A 17,645-nucleotide genomic window follows, 5' to 3' on the forward strand; every position below is an offset into this window, starting at 1 on the left:
GCAGAAACCAAATCTCACAGTCTAAAGTGTTATATACTATTCAAGCAAAGGGAGATTGTGAAATAATTAAATTTCTATTTTACTCTATGTTTTAATATCAAGATAATATGCATGTTAGAAATCTTGTCTCTTTTTTTTAATTTAACAACTGTCTGCTTTAAACACTTTGCTTTTCTTAAAAAAATAAATAATAATCAAAGTTATTTGGGAGCCAGAGAGTTCAAGGGCTTGGGGAAATGGAGGAGTCAAGTCATTTGCACTTTGTACCTGTAAATTATGTAATAAATTATTAGAATTGTACATCTGGTGCCTGAAAGTTTTGTGGTAGATGTACTAAGCTGCACAAGTTGGCCTTTGGCCTCTTCAAAAGTATTTCAATACTCTGTTCAGCCTTTATTACTACTTGGGGTAATGCTACAAGCTAAGATGCCAAAATAGAGGACCAAGGAATAAAATTGTACCATCTGATATTTTTAGTGGAAAAAAAAGAACACAATTGTTAAGTTTCCAGGATGGTTTTATTAAATTTCCATGCTATGTATAAACATACAAGTGATGAGAAAAACATTAACTTGAAACATGCACTTATCTGGCATTCTCTAAAATACCATTATACAAGTTTTCGTTTACTTAGAAAAATACCCACTAAAACAATCACAGATTTTCTTAAAAGATTTAAAAAAAATGTATTGGCCAGAACAAAGTTCAGGAGAATAAACAAGATTCCAATAGTATGTCAAAAAAACTGTACAAGGTTGTACATAAAACTATAGCTTACAAAAGCCTCAGGTATAGTAAGAATACTGAATTAAGATTTCCAAAGTTCTATTTACCAATATCTATTAATAAAATCCTTATGAAATAATTGACTTAGAAAAAGTGAAATGCTCATGATTTCAGTGTGTATAGAAAATACTAAATATCACTTTCTGAAATAAAGTGTACTCAAAACATCACAACATAGTCTCAGATCAAAATTTCTGTCATTCATTTAAACTTTGCATGTAATGCCATGTGGCTTAAGCATAAAATTTCTCTCGCATAGTAACTTTAAAAACTAGACTCCAAATCATCTTGTAACTTAATTTTTTATCTTTTGAATTACAGCTATTCTTAAAATCAGTTTTGAGAGGTAAAACATGTTGGGCTTGTTGTTTGGTTGCTTACTTGGGGTTTTTGCCATAATATAATTTTTTTTAATTATTACATTAGAATTTAGGATTTGGTGACTTTCCTATATCTTTTCAAAATTAACATATTCTGTAGGCAATAGAAGTAAAATGACAACTGTGAACAGTTTAAATAAGTTTACATGTTGCTGTGAGTAACCCTTACTTAAGAAAAATGAATCTAAAAATCACAGAATGTCAAAGAAATTAGGTTGCTAATTGAATCATCAGGCCAGTTGGCAATTTTAAGGCTTATACATCAGCATACTGGGAACAGTTTTATATTCCTGTTCTTTTACCTTTTCTTGGGAGAAACAAGAGGCTCTGCAACTATTTGACATTTTGTGTTTGGGATGGGATAGTCCTTAAGTAGTACTTGGCAAATGCTATTCTAAGCTCTTTTGACATTACAGTTGATTGAGCAGTCTGTTTATTGGACATAATAAAGTTTCAGATGGAGAATAGAAGATACATGGCGAAATTGGTATTGTTTCAGAGAGAGAATGAAATGATTCACTGGTTACTTGGAGCATCAGAACACATGGGCCATGAAGACTGCCAGTGAATATACTGTGTAAAGATAAAAAGGCATCATTTTTTTTTCCCCTTGGTGCTTGGGATTGAACCCAGGAAGGACCTTGCACGTGCTGAGTGTGCTTCACCACTGAGCTATAGCCCTAGTCCAAAAATACTATTCTTAAAAACTGTTCCGAATTTTCTCTCATGCTGCATTTATTAGTCTACGTGAAATGTATACTTATTTGGTCACTAAGGGACATTAGACTTCCTTTTCCAGAACAGCAGTACTTTCATTAATAATACTGATTTTTAGGGTAAAGTGAGCTAAAGGATGAATCCCTTGTGCTTTCATGACACCCCCCAGAGGTTTTATTGGTATAAGTTATCACGGAACAGATTCTTTATTTTTTTTTTAACTCCCTTCTTTCAACTACCTTTAGTCAAAGCCAAAGGAGAAACACTGAACTAACACTTTTGTTGACAAGCTTAATCAGACTTGACTTAAATATGTCCTTTGGTCTTACAAGTTAGCATGGTTGCTAAGATAAAACAAATGAAATAGAAGTTCTGCTCTTGATATTTGTAACACAGATTACACATGTCTGCCCTCAGAACTGCTCTGGTCTGCAGCCAGAAGTTACACCATAACTGTTAAATGCGGCCAGACGTGCATTCTGTGCCCATGGACTAAATTACACTTTCATATGTAACATTGTACCAGAAGACTTCCATTCTAAAAAAAAAAAAAAGAAAGAAAAATGTTCTGCTAATCCATAGATTTTTTCCAGTACTTCCAAATTGTCATGAAGAGGTATCTAAAAGCAAAGAACTGGAAAAAAAAATCATATTGTATCACATTTGGCCTTAATATAAGACATCAGAACACATCTTTAACAATGGTAAGTTCTTCAGAATCAAAACTTAACTCAAGAGTTTAAAAATCAGATGAAATGTGAGAGAAAAGGTTATCAGGTTCTCAGGACCCCCGATTCATTCCTGTCTCTCTGACGTTGAGTGTGTTGCTGGCAGAGATTGTAACCTCAATACTGCTAAATTTGTGGAAGGAGTGTATGACCTCATGTCCTATTTTGCCAGACTCTGCAAAGTTTAAATGTTAGTGACAGAACATAGACTAGCTTTTGACTGTGCTTGTTTTGTTTTGAAAGAACAAAAAATGCTCTCAGCAAATGTTTTAAGAAACAAGTAATTCCAAGATCCTAAAAATGGTTTCCCGTATTGCCAGGAGAATTTCAGTGCTTTTTAATAAAACACCTGCATAAAATACCTTAAATCTCATCACGTGTGTGCACCAGGAAAAAACTCCAAACTTGTGGAGATCCCCATGGGGAATGTTGGGGAAACAATACAAATAGAATATAAAAAACCAAAATACCATTAAGTTTGCATATCTAATGTCAAAAGGCTGAGGTAATATTAACTGCTTAAAAAAAACCCCACCATTCTTTGCTTCTGTTATTGCTGAAAAAGACTAATACTGATTGAGTTACCTTACTATACCAAAAGTGGGAGAGGATTTATGAACATTTACTACTGGTGAGGCATAATGTTCAAAGCAAGTAAAAGAAAGTCAGTAAATGGAAAAATATAAAACTATTGTGGATGTTTGTTATCCTTGAGATCTTTAGTGAGGGAGACAGTCCAGCCCCAGTGGGGTTTATTACTTTAGCCTTTTCATGGTCAGAGTTTTTAAAGCTAATTATCCCCACCCACTCAGATTCTGTTTCCAGGTGAATCCTTAAAAATAAAATTTTCAAGTTCTTAATAAATAATAGTTGCAGTTCCTCCTGAAGATGCTGGGTAAAGTGCAGAGAGAAGCACCACAGAAACCCTCTTGCTGCCCGGTATGGCTTGGCTAGATTCGGATTTGATAGCCCACTTCATTCAGAGTGCTGAGGTCAGCCACCTTCTTTTCAGGCAGAGCAGGTCTAAAGTTAAAAGACAGGAAGATGGTGGGAGAGAGGGGACAGGGCAAAGAAAGATAATGAGCATCTTCAAGGGCCTCTACTCAGAGTTCCTGACCTTTCTGATCCTTGTCTTTTTCCACCTTCCACCCCCACTCTACCAGCCTTAGCTCCCAATTCTGGTTCTTGTTCTTAGGTCTGCTTTTATAGGTTTTAAGGAACATTCTAGCAGGCTTTTAATGTAGAAATCAAAAATTTTCAGGGTGTTGAATGAACTTTTTCAGCTGTAAGACAATGGAGTCCCATGATAACTTTTGAAACCCAGTTCCGCTATACATTGCAACTGTCTAAAAAGTCACATATGCCACAGACTGAAAGTGGAATTCTCCTGGAAACTGATTTCCTAGCGTTTGTGTCTCCAAGGAAGCTCAGATATTACAGGGTGACTCAGGTGACCCAGATTCTGGGAGAGGATCCCAGTTACCATTGACAGAGGGTTTATATTCCAGACTTGAATATATAAAATCAAGGTGAATTTTTCAAAATTTATCTGAAAAGAACATGTCATTATGGAAGTTATTCAGTGGCAAAGCATGTCTCTTTCCTAAGAAACATTCTCTAAAGTACTTTCCAATATCAATATAAAACTATGCCTATGTATTTATGTAAGAAAGTACTTGAAGCTGGGGGGAGGTGGTAGAAATCACTTAGTAGCACATCATCTGTTGTCATTAAAGACATTTTCTAAGTGACTTTCTAATATAACAGTGCCTAAGCCTTTTTGTGGTTTATCTTGCAATTTTTCCTATTCCTAATGAGCCTCTTTCTCACCTTGGATAAGAAGTAACCAAGACTATAAACCAGCTTTGGGATGTTTAATGTCTAGTGATTTCTAATCTAAAAGCTTCACATTTGGTCATTTTTACAAAAAAAAAAAATATTTTAGGTTACATATGAACCTTGTTCATAATTATAAAAAATAAAATATAAATGTAAAAAATTTCTTAGTTTATACCTTTGAAAGTTTTCCTAACAGCAAATGGTTTTCCCCTGGCAGGAAGATAGCCCAGTTTATTCACCTAGAAATAAACTTCCAGCTTCAGTCAGCTCAGCTCAATGAATGGTGTTAAGCACTGCCAATAAATTCTGTACTTCCCTTCTTGACCTTATTAAGTCCATGACCCTTCTTCTCTGAAACTTGACTTCAGAAACGTCCCTGACTTGGAACTTGGCCCCACTAAAAAACAAAAAGTGTAATCTTTATTTTCTCTGTATTGCATGGGCTTATTTCTCAGCTAGACCACATGTCCTGCTTTATCAGTCAAGATCCATGCCTCCTTCTTCTTTGTGTCTTTTATGGTTCCTGGGGCTCACCCACAATGCTAATAAATACAGTTGACTGCTGGTAGAATACCAACACTGTGTGTAGACTCTTGCTTTTTTTTTATCAAAGAGCCCAAGGTTTCCAGTCCTCAGCCATTTCCTTTAAATAGGACCACTACCACAGGCCTGAAGAGTGGCCTCCAGTTCCCAAGTGAGGGCCCTGCTTGGGTTGACAGCTAAAGGAAACACAGTTTTGCTTGAGGATTCAAACTTAGATTTCTGCCCTAGTCCTCAGCCCGCTGATGTGGAGAGAACTTTGGTTCTTACAAATCAGGTTTAAAGGGTCCATATATTTCTTGTTCACTTTGTCAGAAAGCCTGAAGTGAAGCCTCTATTTTGTCTCCTTGCCTGAGATGATATCTTTACAAACAGCTAATTTGAGACTTTCTCCCTCAAAGCATTCTCTCCATACATTAGTATCAGCCTAAGACACGTGTTCAGAAAGGTAAGTCAACTTCTCACCTTCCTGGCATGTTCTACTCTTAAGAAAATTCAGTAATAAAAAATACACTTGCCCAGGGAGAAGCCAGAAGTATGTATATGCAATTCATTACTTTAGAGAAGGAATAAATAAAAGTAATTTCCTAAAGCAACTAAAATATGGACACCACTTTTTCTGGTGGTGTAACTATGAAAAAGCACATTCTCCTCATCCCAATGGAAACTACATTTGTAATAGATGATTTTTTAACTGATGTTTTCAATGATCTGTGTGTGGCAGCCTTAGTTGCCCCTCAATATCAACTCTCCCCTTTGTGAGAAATCCCCGCCCCCAACTTTTAGCTGAACACCTGGCTGCCTAGAATACAAACTACATCCCCTAGTCTTCCTGTAGCCAGCCTGGGTTTGGCTGACACACAGCCAATGAGATGGAAGTGGAAGTGTGTGGCAGTCGGCTACCAGGTCTCCTCTTAGACAACTGGCATGTGCCTTTCATCTTTTTATTTCCCTCTAACTTCCTGCTGAGGACAATGTGGAAGTGATGTGGAGCTTGAACCTCAAGTTGGTCACTAAAGAAGTCAGAGCAGTAAGAAGCCCCATACCACTTCGGTTGAGCTGCTTTCATGTAATAGGGAATCTTGTAAGTCATCATCTCCAACCCCGAATTATCCACAGCTAAACCTGATCCTTGTTGATACATACCATTTCCCTCCATTAACCCAAAATTGCTATACACACCCAATGCTGGTAACAATGGGTGTTGAGTCAGCCTGAGGAAGGTTAGTGTGTGGAGTTAGAACTTTTTCCTAGCAAGTTATAATTCCACTCATGAGAAATGGTGGTACCTAAGTGAAGTCAGGAGACACACTCCCTTCTCAGGGTCAGTTGTCTTCCCTGTAACCCTGCTAAACAATGTAGGACCTAAGTCATGGTGGCTCCTTGGGTCTCCTGTTGTCCCTGGAAAGTAAGCAGTTCCTATGCTTAACAAGAGAATCCCTTGCTCCAGAGTCCTTGCCCAACCTACCACTGATTGAACCCTGGGCCTCAAGCAGGGTAAGCATGTGCTCCCTACCAGTGAGCTACAGCCCCAGCCCTAGAACCTTTCAGGTACATTATTTTTGTGGTACTGGGAATTAAACCAGGGTCATACAGATACTGGCAAGCATTCTATCACTGGACTACAGCCTTATCCCTTTTCATTTTGTTTTGAGACAGGGTCTGAGTTGTCTAGGCTGCCTCCAACTTCAGCCTCCCAGATAATCAGGATTTCCGGTGTGCGTCACTATGCCCAGCTCAAGTGCACACTTTCTTTCTGGCCTGGCATCATCCTCAATACCAAGATGCACCTCTCATTCTGAAGCTAAATAAGTTGCCCTTCATGTATGAAAATACTGCCAGTAAGATGCTAGCTTAATATTTTCCAGGTATTGAAATAGATCTATACTGGCTGTTCACTCCCAGTCCTGTGCCCAACAGCATCTCCTGGGAAGTCAGTGGCCAGAACAGGCTACAGGACAGGGTCAATAAGACAAAGTTTGCCCCCTGGTTCCTGAACTGTGGGCTTGCTGTGTCTACTGTAGCTAACTGGCCTTAGGCCACCACAGAGAAGTCACTTTTTGGCCAGTCACTTTGGAGCTCCTCAGACCTGAGGAACAGGATTTTCACCATACTTTTCACAGTTCATGAGTTCCTAAAATTTCACTCTACTTTTATCCAGGTTCTGTTATTGGCACATCTGAAAATAGATGAAATTTAGTTTGCGAGTTTTTGGCCTCCTTTTTCTAGATCTTTCCTTAGCACTTCCACCAATTCCCCTGTGTCTTCCAGGAGCCAAGAAATCACTTATAAATAGCTTGAATCTATCAGGCACATACAACGTGCCAGGCACTGTTCTATGAGGTTGGGCTTATTAATTCTCATCATAACCTACCAAGGTTGATACTGTTACTGTCTCTTTTATAGAAGAGAAAGCAATGAAGTTAGGGAATTTGCTCAAGCAGAGTCACACCACTGGCCAGGGTTGGTCGCCAGAACCTGCAGCCCATGCCTTATGAGCAAGCTGCCCCAACCCACCCCCACCCCAATCAAAGCACCTGAGGATGCCATGGCCACTCTTGCCTCTGCACCTTGGCCTATTTGGTCCTGTCTGAAATGCCCTTCCCCACCCATATCTTGTCATCCCTACAGGTCCAACCCAAATGCCCCCTATTCCATGAAGTATTTCCTGACAATTCACTATTTGCTGTTTCTTACATTCATCTGTTCAAGAATCCTGCTGATTCACAATCCTTGTGCCTTGAAAACTGAAGGATTGAGAGCAGGGTCCAAGTAAATTCATCTGTGAGTCCCTCTGTTGAGTATGTACCTCTCCAGCCTAATGTGTAAATGGCTGATAGGGCCTCATACGCTACTTTTATCATGTAATATCTTATTTGAACAAGTCCTAAGCCAGGAATTCAAGTTACCAGGACAACATCTGAAGAATTAACAAGTAGGAAGATTTTTTCTTCTGTATTAGAGAGGCTTTATTCCTCAAAGTCATGTAGGGAACCTGCCTACTCAGTAAGCTGACTATGGTTCTGTAATGACAGACAGCTTGTGTACTCCTAAAGGAAAGTGACGAGGTGTCTCCTCCCTTTGTATTCCCACCCTGCCTGCCACCCCTGGACCTCCAGATCCAGGGGAAGAAAGGCTAATTCTGGTGGAAGAAGAGCGAGGCTGAGATTCCTGGTGAACTGCCCGGGAGATGAAACCCTTTCCTTTCACAGTGGCAGTGACTGCAGCTTCCTGGTCTGGCAAAGGATAGAAGTGGGTTATCACAGCATGCCACCTGCCTGTTGGGTGCAGCCAGAAATAGCGCTCAGTCCTCGCCAGCTCATCTCAGGGCCAGAGCTGGGGGAGCTATGGTGTGTGTGGAGGCCTCTTCCAGTGCTCCCCCATTTATAATTAGAATATTGCCAAGGGGTTATTTTTAAGAAACACGAACACCAGGATGATGATTCAGCTGAGTCTGTGCTTGCCCAAAACCTCTCATCAGATCCCGGGTTATTTTAGATTGAACATTGTTCTCCAGGCTCATTCCCAGTCCAAACATGGCAAGGGAATCAAAGGATTTCCCTTCTGCAAGGCTCTGGAGCAGCATTCTGTTTCAAGGGGAAGGGGTGACACTCTGTTTGCTTTGACTCCCTTTGTGGGAGGAACAAGGGGCCCAGCCTCATCTGTTCTCACATAAATGTGAGAGTAGGGTGAACTCAGGCAAAAGCCTGATGGCCCATCTGGTCTACCCTTAACCCTGACTGTGGGTTGGCATCCCGGGAGCCAACAGGTCAGAGGCTGAGAGGGGGAGGACAGCGTGGTGGTTCCACAGAGAAGGTATTATGTGGACAACACCTCTGGGCTGCTCTTGCCCACTGCTACTTGAGCTTTGACAGTGGCACACTGAGTCCTTTGCACACCAATCAGCACGGTCTAAGTACTGCTACCCGTGAGGCCACAAGAAGCCTCAGAACCAGAAAATGAGGGCAGCATGTTGGGGACTGTGGGGACATCACCACATCCTAGGGCTTAACATACAAGGAGGTGTGTGTCCCCTTGAGGCTGGGTTTAAGAAAAGATGTGGGCTGGGGCTGGGGCTCAGGGGTAGAGCACTCGCCTGGCTTGCGTGAGGCACTGGGTTCGATCCTCATCACCACATAAAAATAAAATAATAAAACAAAGCTATTGTGCCCACCTATAATTAAAAAATAAATATTTAAGAAAAAAGAAAAGAAGTAGTAAGTGGAAGGAAAGCTTATAGGACTCCCAAACCCCCAGTCTCTCTTCTACCCTCTGACAAGGGGCTGTGTGTGGCACACATGCTGGCAGGACCCACCCCCACACACACATTCAAGAGGACCAGTACTGCCGTGTCACATGCAGACCTGGGATTCCTGGAAGGGATGCATGGTAAAGGTGCACCCTAACATTAACCCCTTAGTCCTCCATGTTAAGGGTGCTACTGGCCCAGCATTTACAACTGTAAACAGAAACCCCATGCCCTCCTCTCCTGTCAGGTCTGACAGGAATCAGATCAGGCCAAACCCCAATTTAGCATTTATGGCTTATCTGAGTAGGCCCTAGAGAAACATGGAGTCAGTTGGAAGAACACTGGGAGGGCAGAGGGGTCCATTCACACCTGTCACCCTCATTCAAGACCAGTCCACTCCTCCCTCACATTCCTTGCTTCCCAGGATGTCAGGCACCACCGTTGGCGGCTAATGGGGCAGACAGCTGAGGTTGTTATGTAAACAGGGAGGCCTTGCCAAGACAGAATGGGCCCATCCCTTACGCCCTTCCCAGGCAGGAGGCTCTGGCCAGAGTTCAAGAGCCACAGGCCACTGTCTGAAACTTCACAGCACCACTTCCAGGCTCTGATGTTACCTCTCTTTTCTGTGACCCAGAATCCCAGCTCCAGGAACCCTGACCCTGTGTGACCCTGCAGAGCTCACAGAGGTTCTTGGCTCACTCTGCCTGACCTGATCTGTCCTGATAAGGCCCACTGCTCCATCTTGGTTTCTTCAAGTGTCCCTAGGGACCCCGGGTCATATGAAATCCTATGAGGAGCTAATGGGTAAGTCATTTGAGTAGAGACTGCTCTGTTCACATAATCTGGGAAGTTTGCTTTTCCTCCATAGTCTTCTTCTTCTTCTTTTTTTTTAACTCTGTTCTAAGGAAGTGTTCTTTCTATCCTGGGAATGTTTTCTTGTCTGGGATCTGAGGAGAATGACTGCACTGAAGGATCCTATTCAAAATATCTTCAATGTGGGCTGGGGTTGTGGCTCAGTGGTAGATCATTTGCCTAGTATGTGTGAGGCCCTGGGTTCGATCCTCAGCACCACGAAAAAATAATTAAAATAAAGGTATTGTGTCCAACTACAACTAAAACATATTTTAAAACAATATCTTCAATGTGATTAAACCACAGAATCAAACTCATTCTCTATGACTTCATAAACAGCCTCTGTCCTCATTCACCCTGAAGCCTAGAGATGTGTAATCCTCCCTGAAAGAATGAAGCAGGATTTGCATTGTCCAACTGTGACCCTGTGGCCAAGGGACCTTATCTTGAGGTGAGGCTTGGTAACCTCTGGGACCCAGAGCCCACTAGAGCCACAGATGCCAGGGAGGATGATGAAGGAGGGAAATCAAAAAGGAAGAAACAAAAATAGAAGAAAAAACATGAACAGGGGAGGGACAGAGGAGGGGAAAGGAGCCATATGGAGAGAGAGAACAAAGAGGTTCTCTTGGGTCCTTATGGACACTGGCCCCAATGAAGAAGACTCTCCCTTGTGGTCACTCCAATGGGAGGTGCTCCCTACTGCCAACATAGCCAGCCAAGCCAGAAAACTCCCATCAGCTCCCTCTTACACTCCCAGGCCCAGGTCCCTGGTAGCAAGCCGAGAGTTGTGACCTGTCAGAGATGGGAAGGACCTCGGGGAACATGCACGCAGGCTCAGTGGGGGCTCTACTGACACGTGCAGTGAAAGCTTGCTTATGAGGCATGGTGGTCCTGGGCCTGGCAGAGCCTTAACCATCCCTGGTCCCCCAGACCTAATGGAGAGTGTCCTTGCTTACCACCAGAGAGGCAAAATCTCCCACTGCTCATCTAACCCTGCTCTTTGCAAGCTGGCCCCAGTTGAATCGCCACTGTGATCGCCACTGAGGGACCTCTGTGAAGAGCTATGAGGGCACTGAGGCCCAGAGCTGGGGAGGAGCTGGGTTAGGTTCACAGAGGGACTTTGATACATGAACCTCAAACTCCATCACCCTTTCTAAGAACCATGGGGGGGGAACTGACCTTTCTCTGTAGAAGATACTTTACACGCTCCTAGGGCAGCAGAGTAGGAGAAAGGATGCATGGGTGGAGGGGCTTCCCCGTCTCCCCCTGGAAACTGTCTCAGCTGATGCTCATACAGTCATCTCCACTTACCCACCCACTCAGCTGTGTCAGCCCAGTGACACGGATCCTCCTTTTTAAAGGGATTATTCAGACAAGTGCAAAAATAGAGTGGAATTCAGTAGCTTCAGCTGTAGGGAGGAAATGGCTGGGGATATAAAGCCACTAAAATTATCCATGCATAGACAGGACCCCACAGCTGATGGGCCTCTTGCCTGTTAAGGTCATTCCCATCCTTAGGGCCACTCCCACGCTGCCCTCTGGTACCCAACACATTTAAAGCTGACTTGCTGGCCTTATGTAATGCTGAAATAATAGCACAGTAAGGTCACCAAACTCTTTGTGGTGCCCACTGTCCCACGGTAGGATTCCTGGAGTTTAAACTCATAGTCATACTTGTCTCTTTCTTCCTTGCCAAAAGCAAAACCTGCTTGGTAAAGGCCATGGGCAGAAGCAGAGAAGCTGTTTCTCTGCAGACATAACTCTGGGAGCCAGAATGTGCTGGGATCTAGTCTGAGCAACGACAGAGCTGACATCTAGAGAGGGAAGGAGGGGCCTGGGGTGGGCTTCTGGTGCGTCCCGCTTCTGGCAGCCCTTCTTTTTGTTCTCATCCATGTCCCTCTTTTTTCTCCCCATATCCAGTAGCCCCACAACCCCTTCCCTGGATCTGCAACTCAGAAATATCAAAGTTTAAGAGAAAATGGGAGTCGGGCACATTGGTGCACGCCTGTAATCCCAAGCAGCTCGGGAAGCTGAGGCAGGAGGATCACAAGTTCAAAGCCAGCCTCAGCAACAGCAAAGCACTAAGCAATTCTGCAAGATCCTGTCTCTAAATAAAACACAAATAGAGTTGGGGATGTAGCTCCGTGGTCAAGTGCCCCTGGGTTCAATCCCTGGTACCCACCCACCCTCCCCCGAAAAAAAAGAAAACCAGAAGGGAATTGCCCCTCCTCATCTAACTCAATCCATTTTAAACTTTAGTCAAGATACCTCCCCTCTCAAGTCTCTTTCCAGCCTCCAAACAGGAGCCCCAGCTCATATTTGACTAGTTACTGGGAATAGGACATAATGAACACATTTTTGTCTTCTGGTTTCTTTATCTGAAAATAAACATTGTAAAACCATTCCCTGCTTACCATGTAGAATTAACGGGCTTGTGTAAAAGCAGTTCACCATTCCCAAGTCACTCTTGTCACAAGATCTAACTGAATCCTTTCAACAACCTTGTGAGATAGGCGAGGATGCATTTTTACTCTCTTTTATAGATGAAAACTAAGGTTCCCTGAGGACCAAGGATCTATCCAGCTGCACAGCCAATCTGTGGCAGAGCTGGGACTCAACCAAGACTGTGTGCACTGTCCCCGTCATGGCCAGAGGTTCAAGCAGCATTTCTCCCAGTATAATTATAGCTCAAGTGTTTGCCAGTGGATTACTGCTGGTTACTCTGGGCATCCTTGGCAGCTCTGATCTGTCATATCTTAAGTGGGTCATTATGACCTAAGAAGTAGGTGTGGAATTGCTAGTCCTGGGGCTAAAACAGGAGGGTTAGCCAAGGAAAAGGATGAGCCTGCGGGTATTTCTGATGCCACCATCCACTGATGGCAATCATACTTTTGCTGGGTACAGTTGGCTACAGAGTTTTAGGAAAGTCATAAATTCTAACAATCTCATTTTATGGGTGACAAAACATATATCCAGAAAGGTTATAAGACATGCCCAAGGTCACATGTCTTAGCTTAAGTGGCCAAGCTGGTTCCAGACCCAGGTTTCCTAAATCTAGATCCAGTGCTCCTTCGGTTCTACCTGGCTTCCAGGCTGTTCCTCTAGGGCCATCTGGAGCTTGGCCCTTTGGGTGTGTACACAACTCAGAATCAGCAGGGTAAGAGTAATGGGGGGGATGTGCCTAGTGGATCCTTTTCTATATTTGACCCTTGATTGAGGATAGTTCTCTTGGGGATCATTGTCTGTTCAAATGCCAAATCCAGGACACAGCTTTGTCACCATAGGCTAGGACAACCCCACAAATGTGTGTGCTGAGCCTCGTGTTGGGGAAGAGGAATATTACTCACGACTTGTCTCGCCTGCCAAGCCTTCTTGGGGGGCTTGCTTGTCTCCTTCGGGGGGACAGGGATTTTCCCCGGGTTCTCACTTGGGTTGGAGAGCGGGCACTTGCAGGTTTCAAGATCTGGAGGTGATACGAGGCATCAACCACACTGTTTCCTAAAGGACCCCCACCCCGTATCCTCCTACAGCACAGCATCCCAACCCCCAGCCCACCCATGATCCCACAGTTCAGAGGCACCGACAGGAAGACTTCCAGAGCGACACACATTCCTCCCTGCACTGACAAGAAGGGCACCGCTTCCCAGAGAGCCATGTGGGTCATCACATCCCCTTTTCCATGGCAGACAGGGGAACTGAGTTAAATGCCTCGCCCTCCTGGGGCTGCTTGGTCTCTAGGCAAGATTCTCTGCTCAGCTGCACTGCCTCAGGGACCAGCATGTTCGTCCTCAGAATCTCCTAGCCCAGGTACACAGAGTGGCTGCAGTTTATCAAAAGCTCCACTCCAGGGCCAACAGAGTGAAGATGGCAGGCCCCCAGGTGCTGAACATAACCAAGCCTGAAGTTAGCATAACCCCTACCCCAGGACTTTAGTGTGTGCAGGGGCTTTTCTGTAGTGACCCCACAAGCCCTGGAGGGACATGGATAAGCTGGCATCAAGTCACTGCAGAGAAACCTGGAAGAGGGAAGAAAGGCTTATAGGTATGTTCTATCTAAGGCCTGCCCCGTGAACACTCCCTCGTTGGCTATTGTGATGCCTGATTAGAATTTTATGTCAAAGGGCTTTGCAATTTAGATGGCAGACCAAAGACGTAATGTGACTCTGAAACACATCATAAAGCAGGGAGACCAACTCTTCCTGGTTTCCCTGGGTCTTTCCTGGTTTGTTTTGTTTGGGTACCAGGGAATGAACTCAGGGGCACTTCACCACTGAGCCACATCCCCATGCCTATTTTGGTTTTTATTTGGAAACAGGGTCTCACTGAGTTGCTTAGAGCCTCACTTTTGCTGAGGCTGGCTTTGAACTCATGATCCTGCCTCAGCCTCCCGAGCTGCTAGGATTACAAGCATGTGCCACTGCACCGGGCTCCTTTCCTAGTTTTTTTTTTTTTTTTTTTTAAGTTGTAACTGGACACAATGTCTTTATTTTATTTATTTATTTTTATGTGTGCTGAGGATCGAACCCAGGGCCTCGCGCGTGCTAAGCGAGTGCTCTACCGCTGAGCCACAATCCCAGCCCCTCCTTTTCTAGTTTTAATATTGAAAAACCTGTCCTGGAAAACCATTCAGTTCCAAGCACACTGGAACAATTGGCCACCCTACTGTATGGTGAAAACAGAACAAAACTAGAGCTTTAATGTGAAATGACTACATTTTACATCTGATTTCACAGAAGAAATCGCAGGCCAAGATATTGCTTTAATTTTAAGATCTAATTTGGTTTTCGTTCTGATTTTTGAGAAACAATTGTCCTCTCGATCCTAGAGGGGACTGGTTCTAGGAACTTCACAGATTACCAAAATCTATGGTGTAGTATTTGCATATAGCCTACACAATCCTCTCAGGTACTTTAAATTACTTGCAATACCTAACACAATGTAAGTACTATGAAAACAGTTGTTACACTGTATTGTTTAGGGAATAATGACAATACACTGGTCTGTATATATTCAGAACAGATGTAATTTTTTCCCAAATATTTTTAATAAGGTTGGTTGAAACTGCAGATGCAGAACCCACAGGTATGAAGGGCCAACTATGTTACATACAAAGAGAGACTTCAATTGTCTTTATCAAGTAATAAATGACTTATATTTCTGAATTTACTAGTGTGACCACCAAGCAAGATAACCTCAGGAAACTTGTGTGACCATCCTAGAAGTTTGAGGCCTGGAGCAAAAGGGGTAGAGGTGCGGGTACGGAGAGAGAGGAAATGGGAAAAAGGCATAAATTTGTGTTGCCAGCACCTACCTTCATTCTCATGTCCCTGGCGTACTTCTCCAGCTCCTTCCTTATGTCAGCCCTCAACATCTTGGAGACATTGAGGACCAGCTGCTTCCACTCAATGGGTTGGAAGCTATGAGGCTCATGGGGGACATACAGCCCAATCTTGACCTTCTTGACTGTGTGCAGGTATTTCTTGTAAGAGTCTTCAAAGTCAAAAATAAGGTCACTCAGAGTCCGAAAGGTCAATGGCTTGTCCATCAGCTCAGCCCTTCTGCTCATGCCCAGTGAGCCATAGTGGCCATTGCAATAAATCCCCAGCACAACATGGTGAAAGTAGTTTCCTGAGAAGTAGGTTTTAAAGCTGATGGGGAATCGCTCGATGGAAGGCTGTCCATTGGTTAAGTATCTTAGACGATTTGAGTCAAGGAAGGAACAAAGGTCTTGAAAATTCACAGAGGACAGACTCCCAAGAAAGGAAAACAAACTCATAGGGGTCAACGAGCCTATACTTCTGCCTCTGAGCAGGCCGACATCTAAGCTTTCTAGATCTTTTGATAAAGGATCCACTTGATATCTTCAAGTATCAACTAAATGGTACATACCAAAACAGAATTAATATGGGACAAAGAGAACAGCTTGCCATCTTTAGTAATTAAATGGAAAACAAAAAAATGCAAAACATAACATGAAGGCACTTTTTCCTTGCTTGGTTCTCTACGGGGGATTAAGAGCTCTTCAAGGTGTCTTTGTTTTTCTTCTTCTTTTATGCAGTCAGAATGATGTGCTAGACTACCTTGTGTGAAATAGACCAAGAATATGCTGGAGTCCAAAGTGAGAAATGAAAACCAGAATCCAGGCAATAGAGATGTGAGAGGCAGGCTGGTGGATGATCTAGATGGCAAGGGCCAGAGAAAAGTCATAAGGGGTCAATATGTACCTCATCTGGTCCTCCCAGGCCCCGGAGTACCCGTGCCAGAGGGTACTCCTGGGGTACCATGCAGAGCAGCTGCCTCCACACCCAAACTCCAAGGCTCCTCTCAGTCCCCAGCCAATAGGCAGGCTCTCTCCACTCACTGGCCCATTTGGATTTAATAACAGTCTCTTATTGTTACCTTGGTTTTGACCTAGCAACTCCACAGGTGCAGCTTCAAATAATGGTCCCACTGCCTCCCTGTACAGAAACGATGGACAAGAGACATTGCATTCTCAAGTCCATCTTGAAATCCCAACCAGTCCTGCTGAAGCTGTGAGTCCCTCTGCCCAGCTTTTCTGGAGAGGGCTATTGAAAACTCCTCTGAAAGGTGGGGGGATATAATGTCACTCCTCTGCTAAAAAGATTTGGAAAATACTAATCCAGGTGCTCATCACAGAGTCCTGTGCATAGTCAGTGTTCATAACAGGTGCCATTCTCCACTCTAAGAATGCGTTTTCACTAATGCTGGCCTCCTCTCCAATTCCATGCAGTGGCCAGAATGACCTATTTAAGTCAAAATTTGGTATATGTCACTCTTCCACTTAAAAGTTTTCAATGACTCATCTTCTCCAGGACATAGTCCACATCCTGCCACGATTTGACCCCTGCTCATTACACCTTTATACAATCCCATTTTCCCCCTACCCTACCCTAGCTATAACACTGATGGACAGGAGGACCCTCGATAGCTCCGTGGTAAAGTGCTTGCCTTGTATGTGTGAGGCACTGGGTTTGGTCCTCAGCACCACATAAATATAAATAAAGATATCATGTGTCCATCTACAACTAAAAAAAAAAATTTTAAGAAGTTAAAAAACAAAACAGAGGGGCTGGGGATGTGGCTCAAGTGGTAGCGCGCTCGCCTGGCATGCGTGCGGCCCGGGTTCGATCCTCAGCACCACATACAAACAAAGATGTTGTGTCCACTGAAAAATAAATAAATAAATATTAAAAAAAAAACAAAACAAAACAGAATTAACATATGATCCAGCAATTTCATTCTGTCCCCCCAAAGCTTATTAGATTACGAGAGCTGTGACCTAATGAGTGGATTAGTCCATTTGATGGATGAATAATGTGAAAGGACTATCCACCTGAGTGGTAACTGTAGGCAGGTAGGGTGTGGCCGGAGGAAATAGATCACTAGGGGTCCCTGGCACCTCTCTGTCCTCTCTCTCTTCCCTCTCCTCTCTCTCTCTCTCTCCTTCCTGGCTGCCATGAGCTGAGCAGCTTTCCTCCACCATGTCTTGCCTCACCTGGGGTCTAAAGTAATGGAGCTGGCCATCCAGGTACTG

At 43.5% G+C, this 17,645-nt stretch overlaps 1 protein-coding gene across 2 annotated transcripts in view; it reads right to left on the reverse strand.

Moving 5' to 3' along the window:
• Positions 1 to 499: 499 nt before the first annotated feature.
• The window catches only part of Vash2 (vasohibin 2), a 36,302-nt gene continuing 19,156 nt past the window's right edge, over positions 500 to 17,645 (reverse strand). For both annotated transcript variants that reach the window (XM_048809411.1, XM_015483661.2), the window contains exons 6-8: positions 15,402 to 15,783; positions 13,439 to 13,554; positions 500 to 3,634 (exon numbers count right to left, since the gene is read on the reverse strand). In XM_048809411.1, coding sequence (XP_048665368.1) covers positions 3,562 to 3,634; positions 13,439 to 13,554; positions 15,402 to 15,783 — 571 coding nt within the window. In that variant the 3' untranslated portion in view covers positions 500 to 3,561. The remainder of the gene's footprint in view (positions 3,635 to 13,438; positions 13,555 to 15,401; positions 15,784 to 17,645) is intronic.

This window comes from Marmota marmota, unplaced genomic scaffold, assembly GCF_001458135.2.
Source record: "Marmota marmota marmota unplaced genomic scaffold, marMar, whole genome shotgun sequence".
NCBI classification, from domain to species: Eukaryota; Metazoa; Chordata; class Mammalia; order Rodentia; family Sciuridae; genus Marmota; species Marmota marmota.